The sequence below is a fragment of the Falco punctatus genome (assembly GCF_963210335.1).
Source record: "Falco punctatus genome assembly, chromosome: 4".
NCBI lineage: Eukaryota > Metazoa > Chordata > Aves > Falconiformes > Falconidae > Falco > Falco punctatus.
This window is the reverse complement of record NC_137583.1, coordinates 14,367,047-14,383,861: the sequence shown is the minus strand read 5'-3', so window position 1 is coordinate 14,383,861 and position 16,815 is coordinate 14,367,047. Positions and strand designations below refer to the sequence as shown.

Sequence of the window (16,815 nt, the reverse complement as noted above, 5' to 3'; positions counted from 1 at the left end):
TCGGCTTTGTCCCCTGGGGAGCAGGCAAAAGTCTTTATCATCTGGGAATCATTAACTCCCCTCTGTGAGCGAGGAGGTGCAAGAAGCCATCCTGCTCTGCAAACACACTGACGGCTCAAGCAGAGATTAGCAGGAGTGTTTCCAGCCACACCGTGCCACAGAGGTGATGGGGTATCAGGGACCAGGCAGAGCTCTGACCAGCCTACAGGTCCCCTGCCCTTGGCTTTGCCACCACCAAGGTCACCGCCACAGCGCAGCCAGCACGACTTCTTAGGTTGTAATGGGATTGCACGAAGTTTGTGCTGGGGGCCGGGGCGCACAGAGTTCGAGGGAGGGCTGAGCTGCCCAGCCGGTCCCACCACCACAAGCGGCACCTCAGCCAACATCTAGCATTAACCCAGTGGAAGAAATATTTAACCAGCCTCCAGCACTGCCCTGCCGTGGGAAATGAAATGTTATCTGCTTTCAAGTCCCAGCCCCGGGTGACTTCAGCAAGGACAGAATTTTGTCTGTAGATCGGGAGCCCAGACATGACTGTCAGTGACGCTGCACTCCCAACCCTGTGCTGAGAGTGGAGATTTAATAAAGATACAGGCAGGCAGGGCCAGGCAGAGCTGCCTGCTCCGTAATTCACAGCATCAAGGCTCCCCAGCGCTGCGGCCAGCAAGCCCATCTTGGCAGCAGCGTTATCTCACTGTCATTGCAATGTCAGCTGGCTGCATTACACAACCATGGAAAAGCCAGTATTTGTGTTGGGCACTCAGTTGACATGTCTGGAGTTGTTTAATACACAGGAGACATGTCCACACAAGAAAGCTCCTGGTGCCACAGCAATTGCCTAGAAAAATGACAGCCAGCAGCCAACATCACTAGCAAAGTAAATCAGCGGCTACAAGCCAATCTGATGTACAGCCCTAGCAATGAGGACTAGCTGTGGGCTGCCCCAGAGCCATCTTCCTCTTTCCAGCATTATTAATTAACCATACGGCCATCCATCAGTGACGCTCTGGGTGCACATTCGGCACAGCATTATTTTCTCTCCACGTGCACGTTGAATAAAAAAAAAAAAAAACACATCGCTTCCTCAGCAGGGCAGAGTCCAAGTCCCAAGAAATGAACCCTCTGTGGCCACATGTGCTGGAGAGCTGTGCTGGAACCACGCTGGAGCCATGCCAGAGCCATGCCGGAGCCACCTGGCTCTTCTGCCAGCTGCTGGCATGGGGACTCTCCTGGGCTGTCTTGTCTGGGGGTGATACCTCCAAACAAGACCCTCACCAGATTCACAACAACACGAGGCACAGGAGACACAAGGAGTGATGCTGCAATGAGCTCTCCATGCCACCTTCTGGGACACAAAGCCACTTGGTAAGAAACACAAGGGGCATTTACTGAATGACGCAACCCCTTGTCAGCAGGAGCCATTCCAGATAAAATTATCACCCAGCAATCAACTGCCATCACACAGTAACCTTCAGGGAGCTACCGGGGGAATACAAAGGCTTTTTGTTAATCCCAAAGACTCATGAGCAAAGGTTGAGATTGCTTACTAATTTAGGTAGCAAAGAGAAATGTTGTGCAAGGAGCTTCCAGAAAAACAGCTTTGCCATGAAAAGTCTTTTGGTTCAAGGCAGGAGGTCCCAAGCACCCCTCAAACCCCCTTCCCTGCACAGAGGAGCCCGGATGTGCAGCTGGTCAGGCACTAGGGTGTACTGGACAGAAATATGTCCAGAAATTTTAACTGGCCTTTTTCCAATTTTGTTTTACTCAGTCAAAAGCAAGTGTTGATGGATCACAGCCCCTTCCCACTCCTGCATCTACCAGCCATAACCACACTCACCTGGGAGCTCAAACAGGGTTTAAATTGATGCTGTTTTCCCCTTTTGATGCATCACCAGTGAATTCAGAGACCTGTTCAAAGGCACCTCAAGGAAAGTAGTACAGATGTACAGCTATCTCTTTTTCAGTTCAAAATTGAGCCAGATGTGGGGGTTTTTAAGTGTGCAGTAAGCAGTCAGGCTGCAGGGCAATGGGTGACGTGAGAGGAATCTGCACAGCCACAAAAAGCTCAGGGGGCACACGTGGGCTGTGAGGCAGATTGCAGTTTGAGCAGACAAACTGCACAACCTCCCCACTTAAAGCCCTCTCCTCCGCCACAGTCTTGGTCCAGGGGCAAAAGCTGCATGGGAGCTTCAAAACCCTGCCCACGTCTGACCCAAGGCTGGTCAGCTTGGGCTGACCGCACTCACACAAGCACACGTAGGCACACACCACACACAGGGGAATGTGGACCAGCCTGCCTCTCATCTCCTGTATCTGATGCTCCACATCAATTAAATTTAATAGCTCCGGGTCAGGAGGTTAAAAAAAAATAGTAATTTTTTTTTAAGTGTCTAGTAGCAAATGACTGGCAACTCCTCCTGCATTTCCTCTCCTGTAACAGAGCAATACCTGCACAGTCTTTGCCCACTTCTTTCTTGTCTTTTCTTCCAGAAAGAATATTCCCTGCAGCCCAAGTGTCCGAGTGGAAGCAGGAAGCCGGGAGGCAGCAGCTCGGGTGAGTGCCAGTGCCCCATGGTAGGCTTTGCCAGGCGAGCTGGGAAGGGCTGGGGCTTCTGTCACACCCAGCACTGCTGAGCCCTTGGCTTGAAAACACACCTGGGGTGAATGCTGGGATGTGGAGAGGAGCAAAATGTGGAGAGGTGAAGATAAGTGAATAAGCACCTCCTTGCCCACGGCAGCCTCACTTCTTTCTCCCATCCTTCACGGAGTCAGGAGTGTCAGGCCAGGAGGCGGCTGTGATGTGCGTGCCCCCATGGGTGCTGCATGGGTGTGTGAATGTGGCTGGGCACCACAGCAGTGCCCCCCGGCTTCCCTCATCCCCTTCCTCTGGGTGGGAATGGTCTCTCCCCATCCCTGCCCACCTCCTGGGACCAGAACCTGGGCATCTGCAGGCTGGCACAGGGTGACCTGGCCAGAGCTGGAGGGCAGCACCCATCTAAGAGCCAAGAGGAGCTGCTGGGGTGGTCTAACTCCTTCTTCTCCCCCAGCTTTGCAGCCTCTGGTTTCCCAGGCCATGGCAATTCAAGGACAGCCAACATGGTACTTCCAGCCACAGCAAGGATGGGGATGAGGGACCCAATCCAGGCAGGGGATGCATCTGAGCAGGATGACTTGGGGCAGCAGGAGCCTGGGGTAGCGATGCAGTGGCACCACACAGCCCCAGCGCCACCAGGATGCCTGTGACCCCCATGCAGGGGCTGCTTTTCCCTCCCGCAGCCCTCACCCGCAGGGTGCAGCAGCTGCTCCCCCTGGACCATGCAGCAGTTGGTAGATGACAGGGTGTTGCAACACGCCAGGGAATAATCACGATAACTCGAGCGGTTGCCCTGGTGCCGGGCTTGGCTGTTGCAGTGGTTGCTAAAGAGAGTGGGCGTGCGGCTTCCTCTGGGGCGATCTGATTTCTCTGGGAGCGTGGTTAAGGCACACTTAAGAGAAATCGTCCTCGGTGGAGCAGGGATGCGACCTCTCTGCCAGCAGCAGCAGCTGTGCTGAGCAGGCTGCTCAGGTGCCTGGGCATGCACGGAGCTGTTTGCTTTGGGGGGAAAAAACTATTAGCTTGTTCATCCATCCTGGGAAAACATCATCCGGCAATGAAGAGCAAAGGGAGCAAGTTTTCAGGGTGGCAGAGAAACCTTTGGGACCAGCACTGAGGAGCAGCGAAGGCCACCGGCTGCTGCCGGCTGAGCTGCAGCCCCCAGTGGGGTCCCTGTGGGGTGGTGAGAGCAGTGGGGAGGGAGCCGGTGCAGCAGCCACCTCCACGTGACCCTCCGTCCCTGCTCCCACCGAAGAGACCTGGCAGGAGCCAGGCAGCTTCGTCGGACCCGGCCAAAAGTCACACAGGCGCGAGCACAGCCGGGCAGAAGCAGCAACTTCAGCCCCCGCAGCCCCATGTCGTGGGACACGGGGCAACACCTGCCCCCTGGGCTCCCCAGGGCCACGCTGAGGAAATCAGGTAAGCCCAGGGCCCCCTGAGCTGCCCCGGGGGGTCCCTGCTCCTCTGCCAGCTCCCCGCTGCCAGGACGGGCTGCTGAGCCCCCCGGGATGCATCTGCACTGCATACGTGTTTAGGCACAGGTGACTTCGGACCCTGTTTACAATTTTGAGATATCATGTTTACTGTAATACTTTGGTCGCTGGTTGAGGAGCTGCCCTTCTGCTTCTGCCTTTCAAAACAGACCTGTATCCCACAAGAAATTCCCAGAGCAAACCTATGCTGTGATTCAAACCTTCTTGGAGCGGCATGGGGCTGGACAAGGGGTACTTGCTAATACTATCCCCACAAATCAGCGTGGAAGGATTTTCTCTGTATTCAACAAAATACCTTTGAGCTACCTTAAAACATTCATTAATGATTGATGTGCATCTGTATCATAGGCAGGCAAATGCACAGAGCAAATATTTGATGAGATATTAAAAGTAAGTTTGCGATTATCAAGAAAGACTGTTAAGCATCTGTCACTGCTTAACAAAACTAAACAAGCCGCTCCACATGCCGCTTGCAAAGGCACCAGGCTGACGTCCCTTGGTGATTGCTAACAGAGTGGGATCCCAGCCTTGTTATCTTTGTTTATCACAGTCCAAGGTAGTTAAATGAAATTATTAACCAGCACACCCAATCCTGCCTGCGGGCAGAGGGGAGCTTGTTGCTGCCTGACTGTACAAACATTTCTGACATTAGCCAACACAAAACAGGGAACCAGGAACTTCTACGCACCCGGACAGCTCAACTAGTCCCAAACTTGCCGGGATTTCTCTCTTTTAAATACATGTGCATGAGTGCAAAGCTCAGCAGGTGACCGTGGTGACCTGTGGGGTCCTTTACATCTGGGGTGATCACAGGTGGGGGCACGAGAGCAGCCTGGGCTGAGCCCAGAGCCCACTCTGTTCCCCCCTTGGGCAGGTGCGATGCTGGTGTAAAGGGGGGACCCGGGACCCGTGGGCTGTAGTGCTGCCACGATGCTCAGCAAGGGTGGGCAGGACCTGGGGCACAGGCTGGACTGGGGAGACTAGCTATACTGGTGGGAGAACACTGGCTGTACTGGTGGGGAGCACTGGTTGTACTGGTGGGCAGCCCTATCCCCAGAACGTGTTCAGCAGAGAGGCAGAGGCAGAAATGGTGGTGACGTGGCAGATGTGCTGGGAGCTGCAGGACCGTGTCCCCCTGCCCTGTTCTACACTTCTATTAGTTTTCTTTCCCTTTCTGACCCTGCAGCCTCGTGGGGTTTTATTCCTGAACGTCAGGGCTGAGCAAAGGCAAGGGGACCAGGGCATACGCGCCTGCTGCCCGGAGGCAGCCACCCGATAGCTGCGTGCTGCTTCCCACGGTGGCCACATCGAGTTACATTCACCCTATTGCATTATAAATACCAGAATTAGCCTTGCTTAATTATTTAAAACTATAGATTAAAAGCAGACAAAGGTTCTTTGCCTCCTTTCCGGAGCACGTGTATCATTTATCGGTGATACGGTCGCCTGGTGACAAGCAAGGTGGAGCGTGCCAGCTCCATCGGTATGAGATGCTCCCAAGCTGCCGGCACAGCAGGAACCAGAGGGGAGGAAAAATCACAGTGAGGATGAGAGCTGGTACCACCTCATCCAGGAACGGTAACGATTAGCATCTGCCAATCTTTGGACTCACCGTATCAACATTATAATTATTATTATCATTATTATTATTGTTATTACTATGATCATTATCATCATCATCATTGTCAGCATTAACATCATCATCATCCCTCACCAGGGCAGTGAGCCACAGCAATCATTAAGCTAATGTGAAGGAATGACAGGTATCTCATTCCCGGCTCAGCTGCCTAACGATGGGTAAGCGACAGATGGATTATTTGGGGCATTAAGGTGCGTTTTGTGGGCTCAGCTGTGGGGACCCCCCCACCAAAGGGCTTCCAGGCACTGGGCACCCCCCCATCAGGCAGCACCCACATCTGGCTCAGTAAAGCTGGTATCTGGGTGCCTCGCTCTGCCCTGAACCCACTGCCCATGCAGAAAGTGGCTTCCAAAGGCAAGTGCCCAGCTTGTCAACACGCTTGTCCTACCGGCAGCAGATCCTCGGCAACTCATCTGCACGCCCCAAAGCTGCTCTCACCACACAAAGCTTTGGGGCACACAGAGACCGACACACGGTTGTGTCCCTGCCCCATGATGCCACGAGCCCCAGCTATACTGTGTTTCTAAAATACAATTAATTAATGTTAGGAAAACCATGCAAATTAGCAAATGCCATCAATTCAAGAATCCAAAATGAAAGAGAAACTTTCAGCTTCATTCTTTGTAGGACTTAAGATACAGCATGATCTTTTCTGCCGTCACACTCACAGGAAAATCTGTAGGGCCAAACTCCAGCTCCACTTCAGACAATGGAAGTGCATTGACTGAACATTCATGCTCTAAAATGAAAAAAAAAAAAATATGTGGACTTCTGGTTAATAGGAGAATTGTACGTGTACCAGTGCTTAAAAGGAACTGAGGCCAGTGTCAAGTGCCTGTGCACCTCCACCTGCACTGCCCGCCATTGCAGGGGGTGAGGACATGCCCGCTCATCTCAGTCTTCCCAAGAGGGGTGTGAGGGATGGTACCCTCATCCTGGGGAGCAGATGCCATCGGGGGCCACAGCCCAGAAAAGGGAAGGTTCCCCTCATGTTTGCAGTGAAATGCGTCAGAAACCCACATCATTTCCCAGGTGCCAGGTTACTTGCCGAACCATCCTGGGTGTGTTGATTTTGCAGTCACCTTACTCGCAGGATATGTATGACCAGCTTCTTTCAGCAGCCCTTCGTTAATCTGTCAGTTCTTCTAAAAGGCTGCATCCATGAACAGATCCCAGGCATCCAGAAAACCAGTTGTTCTCCTCTGTAGCTACAGTTTTAAGTGATCATTTCTGCCCAGGAAATGGTCCCTTGGGTCAGCAGTTTTTACAAACCCAGATCCAGGGCTCTGACCCTGGGAGTCCTGAGGTTTTTGCCCAGTCTCATCCCTTCCACCAAGTAATAGCGTTTCACAGAATTACAAATAGCAACATCCCCTGAGCTTGGATCCCATTCCCAGAATAATGCCTTCTGCCTGTTTTTATGTGGATGGCATTTCGCAGAGGCCCGTTCTCTGCCCAGAAAGGGATGCCCACACAGCATCTTTAACAAAAGCAGTTTGGTCATCATCTGCCCCTATTGACAAAACTCTCCTGAGACGCTCTAGTTGGAAAATCAGCTCTCAAATGACACAGACAGCAGAAATAAAAGACTGCGAACTACATTTGCTCGATAGATTTCAGCTAAAGCTAAACACTGAGCTGTGTTGCAGAGGAGAGCATTGACAGCTTGGTGAGTTCAGGATGCTGAGAACCAACAGGGCATCATTGCAGGGGGCAGGGCATGTTGCAGAGCGGAGCTGCTGACAGCACTGAAGGACGAGAAACTCAGTTTGCAGGTGGCACGGAAAAGGGCTGAGGGATGCACAGGGGAAGGGTGAGCAAGTCGCAGAGGGGCAGGATGGCGAGGAGAGCCTGGCAAAACAAAAGCCAAGGGGAAGGAGGCATTTCATGTGAAAACCTGCAAAAAGCAGCTGGTGTCCTGCTGCACCCTCCGTTCTCCTATACAGTTGCAAATCGAGAGGTGCTGGGGAGGTGCCCAGACCTCCACCCTACAGCTTTCTATAGCCAGTAGCTACACATAATTTTCTTTTCAATTGCTCTTGGTTTTCCCCTTGCGAAGAATGGCTGGAGCCATGCAGGCAGCCACAAGCAGAGCTGCACCCCTCGGGTTACCTGCCCTTTCCAGGGCCGTTAATCCCCTTAACATTCCTGGGGATTATTTCCATCCCACAGGACGGTGAAGCAGGCTGCCAGCGGCAGCGCAGGGAGCAACACACGGCACGCGGTCCCGAGGGGCTCGCAGGGCAACCCACCACTGAGAGACAAGCCGCTTAATCCTAAATAAATGCTCTGTGAAGGGCAAAAGGAAGAATAGCTCAGCTCTGGCCAGAGCCGAGCCCCTCTGTCCCACGCCTGTCCCTGGGCATGAGCCAGTCCTCCTGCTCCTCCTCTCCAGGATCAGGCTAAAACCTTTCTCCTCACCCTGGGCTGCACAAAAGCCACTCAGCACCCCAAGCAGCACACCGCATTTTACACTTCTAGTAGGATGGATTTCATTTATTTTGTGCAACATTCACGTTTTCAAAGGTGTTAAACATTGCACCAAAACTGCCTGATTCCCCGTTTCCCAAAAGATTTGGACTGAGCATAATCAGAACTGGAAACAGTTTGCCCCAGGATTGCATACTGGTGATTTTATCGCAAGTGTCCCAGGAACGGGGGGATTTATAAGCATTTCTAGGCAGTAAGAGCAGGCATTTGGGCTTTGATTTAGGTCAGAACAGACCAAGATACTAAAATGTCATTTTTCTCCTCCAGTCAGTCCCACACCCTGCGGCAGGAGGGTGGCTGGTCTCTGGGCCATCTCAAAGATGCTGAATAGTGCCTGTGGAGTCTCCTAGAAAACTGGGAGTTCATTTCACAGCTACGGCTGGGAGAGGAGATAACGCCATGTGTGAAGTCCAAGTATCTGCCAGTGGCCCTGGCCTCCACACCCAGGCACTCTTGCTTTTTACTTACAGAAAAGTCACTTGGAAATGTACCTTTCCTAGAAAGCCGCAGGCTTCTAGAAATGAGGAAAGGGAAAATATTTAAAAGCAAGCAAAAAACTGAGTATGCTGAAGCAAATACAGCTAGCTTTTTATGAGCAATGCTCCAAAGCAGACCTATTTAAAAGGTCACACTGTCTTTCTGAGTACAGCAGAGGGTATTAAAATGAACATGTATTTTTTTGTTTATATCTTGCCAAGAACAATATAAAAATGTCTAACACCTTTTGCTGATTTATGGTGGTGGCCAAGGAGGTGTCAGAGCAGAGCCTTGTTCATTGATCTATGGCTGAATCATGCAAAAACAGACGTCCTGCTGTAAATCCGCTGCAGAGACCTGGCTTGATTTATACCTCCAGCACTATAAATAATGGCAAAAAGCAGCCTGATAGCAGTCAGTCTCCCCTTACACGGGCATGAATTACATCAGGTCTTGAAGACGATCAATCTACTCCATGAGAAACGTTTTGCACTGGGTCCCTATCTGCCAACCTGCAGGAGAAAGGATGCCCCGTCCTTACTCCCAGCATAACCCCAAGCTCTGTTTCAGGTGCACCAATATTTTTATGCTCTCATTTTTCTTTTTCTGCCCAATGCAAATGAAGGCATTCCTTGACTTGTTCCAGGCTAAGGTCTTCTGAAGGTTTGAAGTGCTGTTCACGCAGTGAGGTTCAAGCCTCCTTCCAGTCCCAGTCAGGGACAAGGTCAGGGCTTTGACTTTGTCCCTGGGGCAGCAGTTCAGACACCCACTGGAAGCCAAACCCTCGGGGTCAGTGTCTGCACACCACTAGGCACATCTAGTGCAGCGAAAACCAAGCTCAGATCTACCTGCCGTGTCCTGGCCCCCGCAATGTTGTTCAGTCAAATTGCACTCGTTATGAGGACTTCTGCATGCTGATTTAATAGCCCCCTGGCCAGAAAAGCTTCCAGTCGCTTTCAGTTCCTCCCACTCCTTCCTTCCCAGTATTTTCTTCATTTCTACTAGTTTCAGGGAAAAGTTCCCCATCTGCCTTCAGTAAATAGGTTACTAAATCGCTGCTTCTTTGCAAGCCTCAGCTATGCAGCGTTTGATGGCTGCAGTCTGGAAATAACTATATCAGCCAATTCAAAACCTCCAGGCTCGCTGCGGTGCTCCCCCAAAAACGCTGCATAAGCAGAGGGTCCCCGAAGGCGGGGGGTGGGGGCCCTTCACAACCATCCTGGGCATCTGTAGGGTGGAAACACCACAAGACCAAACTGAAGGGCTGGGTGACACTGTGCAATAGCCTTGTACACTACTGGGCGTTAGCCCTATGTGGACATGGGGACAGACTGCCCCCAGAAAATCTCCCGGGATCTAGGTCTTGGAGGTAGGGAAGAAGAGACTCCCATTCCAGAGCTGCAAAAGGAAACCCATACATCACAGACTCACAAGGGAAAAAAAATTACTTTATAAGTAACAGTGCTGCACCAGTACCCCAAGAGCTAGTTCAGCTTAGCAGCAAGGCCTGAGAGCTACTTCATATAGAAAAAAACCATGAAAGTCACTAGAGTTACGGCCATTTCTGGCATCCAGGTTGGTCCTTCAGGCTTGGTTGGCCACATAATCCTTCCATGCTCACTGCTCACTGCATTATCCCCTAGCAGAGCACAACAGGTAGATTTAAGATGAACAAATCCAAGATCAATATGCCCCAGCCCTTCTCCTGCTGTGCCCAGCACACAAGCAGGTGTGGGCATCTCTGTCACTGGGAGCGGCTCTGGTCTACATGACAGCACAGGAACAGCAGGGAAAGGGTGACAGGACGACACAGTGACACTGAGGCTAGTGTATTAGTATAGCTATCCAAAAATGGTGTCTCCATTAAAAACACCAGCGTTTTATTTAGGTTACTCCATGGAGAGACTTTTTTGCTTGAAAAATTAAGACTTTGCTTTGCCTTTTGAAATGGGAGCTCATCCATTTCATTCATGCCAAAACAAACCTTTGCTTATCTACCTTCCTTCCTTGTCTTTTGTCTGCCTCCTCTGTCAAAAAAAGACCAAAAAAGGGAAGAAGTAGAAGAAGAAAAAAACCAAAGCAATTTTACCCCACTGAAAACCTGGCATGTTTTCTCACTGTTCGAAACCTGGCTGTCATCTAACAGAAATTAGCCATGAAATTGTGCTGCCTTAACCCTTGGCTGTTCTTCAGTCCCTGCATCTCTCTGGAAGGCAACGCTGAGCCCCCAGCTTCAGCCTGCGGAGTCCAGCCCCTGAGGGGTTTGAATCAGCCTGGCACTTGCCACCAAACAGCAAACCACACCACCTTCCCTTCTGCCAGCAGTGATGTATGATCCTAGTGGAAAATAATTTGATACAAGAAATCACTGGTTCCAGCTTCCAAGTGCCCTTTAAATATGTACCAAACTATTCACCCCAATTACACTCATGTAATGGGCTCTGATTTGTTTTTCTTTGTTCCCAAAGCAGTAGAGCACGGGCCACATTAACATTCGATGAGAAGTTGTTTGATATTGAATCATTTCTTCAGCAGTATTATTCCTTACACAATTCTGTTTGATTGCAATCCACTCCACATTTGATAAGTACTTACTATGAAAGAATGACCTAGCTTGCTTTCCCTTGCCTTTTTTTATTGATTTCTCTTATAAAAGGGTTTTATTCCTTTTACACACAAGATTGCAAAAAGAGAGAGAGACAACATTACTGAACAACTGTTTTCCTTGCTGCTCCACCAACCCATCTAACTTCACACTAGGCCCCCAAAAATACTGTAATAACAAGATACTTAGAGGCACGGAGCTGCCTACACCCTTTTCCTGGGACTTTTTGTTCTTACTGGTAAACTTCCAAATTGTTCAAGTGAATAGTCAGGAATAAATTGCTCTTTCTGAGCCCCTGATTAGACCGTACACTGAATAATTGCAGGCAGCCCCACTGTGCTCCGCATTTAAAGACACAGCCCACTGCGGGCTGTTTGTCTGTAACTTGTGCTTTGCACACACTTCGTATAGGGTTTTTTGTAAAGGGGAAATGTAGAGCACTAGAAAAATACCAACAGCGACCATGCCCTGTGGTTTGCCTGAAATCCAAGCTGTCATCACTTCCAAAAGAGTGGGCTCTTGTTCTTGCATCCAGAACATACAAATTATTACAGCACGACCACATACTGCATGGGCGAATTATGCTTTTCTTGGCATTGGGCTCGATCCCAATTGTTAGGCCAGCAGGATATCAGCAAAACGTTTCCTTGACAAGAGGTTTCAGATACAGCATCCCTTCCCCAGGCCTGTGTTTTGGAAGCCCCTCAAAGCCCACAGCATCCCCTCGTGCTCAGGGACCAACGGCTTCAGCCAGGACGGCCAAAGCAGCCACTCAGCACAGTCCACATCCACAGCTGTTTCCAGTTTTAGTTAGACCTGTCTTGCATTAATTAATCCTTGGCACTAAATGCTGCAGCCACTGAAACGAGCAGCTGGCAAGTAATTTAAATGATCTAATTAATATGTGTCTCATCAACAATGCAAAGGGAATATTTTTGAAATCCTCACCAGCACAGGGAGGCATGTGTGCAGAGACAGCAACGCGGGTGTCAAGCAGCTGGGGCAGGTACCATCTCTTCTCCTCTGCCTTGTCCAGGGGAGGAGAGCTCCAGCGAGTTCCCACACCACAGCAGGGTGAGACTTCTCACGCAAACACCCCTCTTTCCTTGCAGCATCGATGTACACTGAAATACAGAGGGAGCGACCAGATGGCGGGAATATCCTGACTCACCCAGACTACATAGATGGAAACCCAGACCTCATCAAACCCAAAAAGCTCCTAAATCCTGTAAAAGCCTCAAAGAGCCACCAAGAGCTGCACAGAGAGCTGCTGATGAACCACAAAAGGTAAGAGGAGGTCGCAGCCTGCTGCTGGAGGTGCGGAGCTCAGCAGCCAGGGCACATATGCCAGCAATAGCCTGTGAGTTGGAAGGGCACGATAAATCCCTTCACTTGCAAACAAACACAACATAAACCTTGCTGTGGCCCTTTCCTCTTTTCTCTGATGTGACAGTTTCTTTTAAAACAAAAGCAGAACCAAAAGCCCCCTGCTCTGCCACCCTGGAGCATCATCAGGCTAGCACTTTTTGGAGCTGCTTGCCGTTTCCACTTACCTTGAGCCACAAGCACCCAAAGATGCAAGGCATCCCTACAGCCCCTTTATAATGTCCTACACATGTTTTCTCCCTGGTCCTGGTTTTTCTGTCTCCATCACTGATTTGCCAAGTCCCCAGCAATGTACAGCATTCCTGTGTGCTTTAAGGTCAACCCAGAGGCAGTAAGAGGTGCAGGCTGGATGGAGCCATTGAAAGCTGGGAAAGCACCATCTGTACAAGGAGAAGGCTAATCATCGTCTCCCGAAGAATGAAGCAGGTGAAGACAGGCTAGAATTCACATTCCTGACTTCCTCCCCCATCACCCCAATATAACTCTTTGGGGGTACAGATACAACATCAGGAAAACGACACCAGTGACTTGAGAACCTATAACCACATCATTCCTTTGTCTGAGCATGAGTGCAATAAAAGCATACTCAGTTCAGAGGCTTTTAAGCACAGCAAGAAATCTGATGGCTTTACATTGACATTTTCTGAACACCCTGAAATATTCTGACATGATAGCACTTTGGCTGTCTAATTAAAAGGAGCACAGCCCTGTTCAAAAGGACCACAGTCATCAAGAGAACCAGACACATATTAATTCGGCAAACAATCAAGCCTGCCAGCAGGGAGCATTAATCAATACTGGCACTGGCTGGGCTTGGGTTTGATTTGATTTTCCCAGAATCAGAGGAATTACAGGGATCAGATCCAGGCTGGTTTTGAGCATCGAGGCAGAAGTAACTATAGCATCCAGATTTTTTTAATCTCTCTGGTTTGAGAGTGACCATATCCTGCCTACTGATACTGCTCAATTTAAAGGCTCACCTACCAGCACTGGCTTTGATCTCACAGGACTTTATTCCAATCTCACCATGATGAAACCAAGAATCAAGAAATCCCTGCAACAGAGGTAGCAGAGATGGATGGTAGCAGATGGGATACAGACCCCATGGCACCAGACTGAGCTGAACTTCAAACTGGCGAACAAAAAGAGTGTCACCACTCTGTATTCCAGTTCTGTGCCTGCCACCATGTTACATCCACCTGTGCCATGAGATACTGGCAGGAGTGATACAGCCATCCTGTATCTCCTGATGCCTCTCTTTATAGTCCTGTACATCTCACCCAGCAGTGTAAACCTGCTTTGGCTCTAGCCTCCTCAATATTTTTCAGCAAACACATGAAACAAACCCTACTGCAAACAATAATCCATGGTTGCTGGTTTCTTGCCACTCTCAAATCCACCACTTTTGCCTCCTGCTACACGTTACCATAGAGGTAGAGAGGGGAGAAGGGGAGTGAGAAGCATCTATGACTTGCTCCTGTTTCTGCTTTGCTGTTGGTTTTTCCAAGCAGCAAGGAGAAGCAACTCAAATTAGCAGCTTGTGCAACAAAACCCTTATCTTAGTCAACACCTCCGGGTACTAACAACACAGGCTGATTAAATCAAAGAGTGGTAACAAATAATCCACAGCAACATTGCAGGCTGTGTCTCCAGCAAGCCAAGGCAGATTTGCCTTCTCTCAAGCACTGGGAAAAGCATTTCTGCAGCATCCAAGTTCTTCCTGCCTTGAAAAACCATCATGAAAGCTCCGGGGCAAAGGCTACAGCTACCCTCACTGACGTTGCCGTGAACTTTGTCCTGTCATAAAGCAAGAAAAGAAATTACAATAAGAAACATTGTTAAACATGCCACTGGAAGGATGCAAGCACTGGTCCCCAAGCCATGTTGTGACAGTGCAAATGTTTGCTGCATCTGGAGAGCATCTCCCTCTCCCTCCCATTCTCCCTCTCCTCTCCCTCTGCCTGCCAGTTCAGTTTCCCATGATGTGAGATACCACCTCAGCACCTGCCACTTTGCCAAGAAAGCTCTGTAGTCCATAGGGTCTGAGGTCTCTGCTTTCAAACAGCCTTAGCAGAATCCAACCAGTGTTTGGTCAACAGAAACCTCCCGGTGCTGAGGAGCTCTGCATTAATAGTGCACCCCGACCCCCTGTGCCCTGGGCAAGCCCTCAGCACAGACATGGGGAGGTCCCCTCCTTGTCTCAAAACAGACCTCAACCCACAGGAACACCAAACACCCCACACATTACAACAGGACTTGTAAATACTCTGAGCGTGTTGATTTAAGCAACTGCTAAACCCAGCCCATGAAAGTGGTGAGGCCCCACTCCTTCCCCATGTGTGACAGCTATGAGGTCTTCAACTCCTTCTCCTCAAAAATACAGCTTCAGTCAACTACTCCTAGTCCTGTCTTTTCTTGCAAGATTACTTACACTCCAGCTGCTCTTGCAGAAGATAGCCTGCGTAAATGCAGTCTTGGCCACTTCCTAACTACCTGTTCTTCAGCGACACGAAGCTCTGTGTAGTCGCAATACAGTTTTCCCTGAATTCAGCAAATTCAGCAAAAAAAGAAAGTCACCCAGCAGCTTCAGGTTTTGCCTCTCTGGCTAGGGCTTGGTGGGGCAGAGTCACTGCTTTTAGTGATTTAAGCCAGGAAGCTGATGGATTTTACGAAGGCAGATTCCTTTTGGCACGGAAGAGATGAGTTGGTCAAACCACTACCCTAGAAGGGCAGGAAGCCTCCCACAACCACGCAGGAGCACATCGGGACGTGTTCCACATTCACCCATAGCCCTACTCATCCATACCTACTCCCAAGCTCCCAGCGGGGCAGAGGCTGGTGGGAAGGTGGCCGGGGTCACCTGCAGGAGGTAAATCTTAGGGTCCAAATTCAGGCATGTCAATATTCAAAGTGTTAGGTTTCTGGAATTTGTTTGGAGAACTTCTTTCATCTTTACACCATGTAATTATGCCTTGGCTGCTTGTCCTTGCCATGCCTCTTTTCCCGTGATCAGACATGGATCTTTTCCCTGACAGAACAGGGCTCGGAGCAGTCCCGCTTCATCTGAGATGCTTCGGGTGGCTGGCGGAGAGCCAGGCACCTGTGCCATCCACAACACAAACACTCGGCTTCCAGGAGAAAAGGACATTTCATTTTGGCCCCTTGACCCAAACCCTCCATGTCAACAGGGGGGCCGCTAGCCCTCAGCTGTGTAGCAAAGCTGGGATGCAACTGGGAGGAGAGGAACTGCCGGGACAATTACTGCAGATCAATGACTACCCCTGCTGGTGGAAAAAAAATAGGCATGATTTAAAATGCCCTCAACGCAGCTGAATCCATCACTGACATCATTCAAACTGACAGCAGGAGCCAAAGGAAGGTCCCACTTCCACACCCGTCCCAGAAAGCTGTAGCGCTTCAATGCAATGGGATGGGCAAACCAAACCCCCCAGCACCACAAGCCCCACACACGAGCAGCAGGCACTGTGCCCACCCCAGGCACCCTCCCAGCAGCACAACACCCTCAAAACTGTGTGAATAGACTTGTGGACCAGGATTGCTTTGTGGACCAGGTCTCCCACGCTTCCATTTAGGACCGAGAAGAGTTTTGGGGTTGCTGGGCTGCCAGTGAGTACACCCCAGCGGGTAGGCGCTCTGGCCCTGATTTATCTGCTTTTTATCCACAGAGGTTTGGGCATGGAGAGCAAGCCAGAGCTGCAGCGGGTGCTCGAGCACCGACGGCGAAACCAGCTCATCAGGCAGAAGAAGGAAGAGGAAGAGGCAAAGAAATTGCAGTCTCCTTTTGAAAAAGAGCTATTAAAGAGGCACCAGAGGCTGGATCAGGTAGAACTGAGTTTTCAGCCATTCCTGGCTCATCCTAACCACCCTGTACAAGGCACAGACCACAGGGGAGATGGGTGAGCTGAGGCTCAACCCAAGGTCTAGCATTGCTACCCCTGCATAAAGCAGGGGCCACAGTACATCCCTCACTGCTGCACTATGCAGCTGCAGCACCCTTATCCTCACAGGATCCACCCCGTTTGTACCATCTCACCCAGGACCTCCACCACACACCACTGACACCACATGGTGTCCCTGGAGTGTGCTTTCCAGTTCAGAGCACCCCAAATAG

The 16,815-nt window shown here is 50.4% G+C and overlaps 1 protein-coding gene and 2 long non-coding RNA genes across 5 annotated transcripts in view; 1 reads left to right on the top strand and 2 right to left on the bottom strand.

Moving 5' to 3' along the window:
- Window positions 1–12,413, bottom strand: part of LOC308062057 — a 28,153-nt gene extending 15,740 nt beyond the window's left edge. Inside the window, exon 1 of the long non-coding RNA XR_013927455.1 lies at window positions 6,394–12,413. This is a non-coding gene — a long non-coding RNA (uncharacterized lncRNA). The remainder of the gene's footprint in view (window positions 1–6,393) is intronic.
- Window positions 1–16,815, bottom strand: part of LOC308062058 — a 66,385-nt gene that overhangs the window by 42,152 nt on the left and 7,418 nt on the right. The gene's annotated exons all lie outside the window — the stretch shown is intronic.
- Window positions 1–16,815, top strand: part of FAM107A (family with sequence similarity 107 member A) — a 32,591-nt gene that overhangs the window by 10,219 nt on the left and 5,557 nt on the right. The window contains exons 2-4 of one of the 3 annotated variants that reach the window (XM_080382936.1): window positions 2,491–2,554; window positions 12,410–12,584; window positions 16,370–16,526. In XM_080382936.1, coding sequence (XP_080239062.1) covers window positions 2,491–2,554; window positions 12,410–12,584; window positions 16,370–16,526 — 396 coding nt within the window. Of the gene's footprint in view, window positions 1–2,398; window positions 2,555–2,664; window positions 4,013–12,409; window positions 12,585–16,369; window positions 16,527–16,815 lie in introns of those variants that run through there. The other 2 variants (XM_080382935.1, XM_080382937.1) reach the window with 2 other exon arrangements.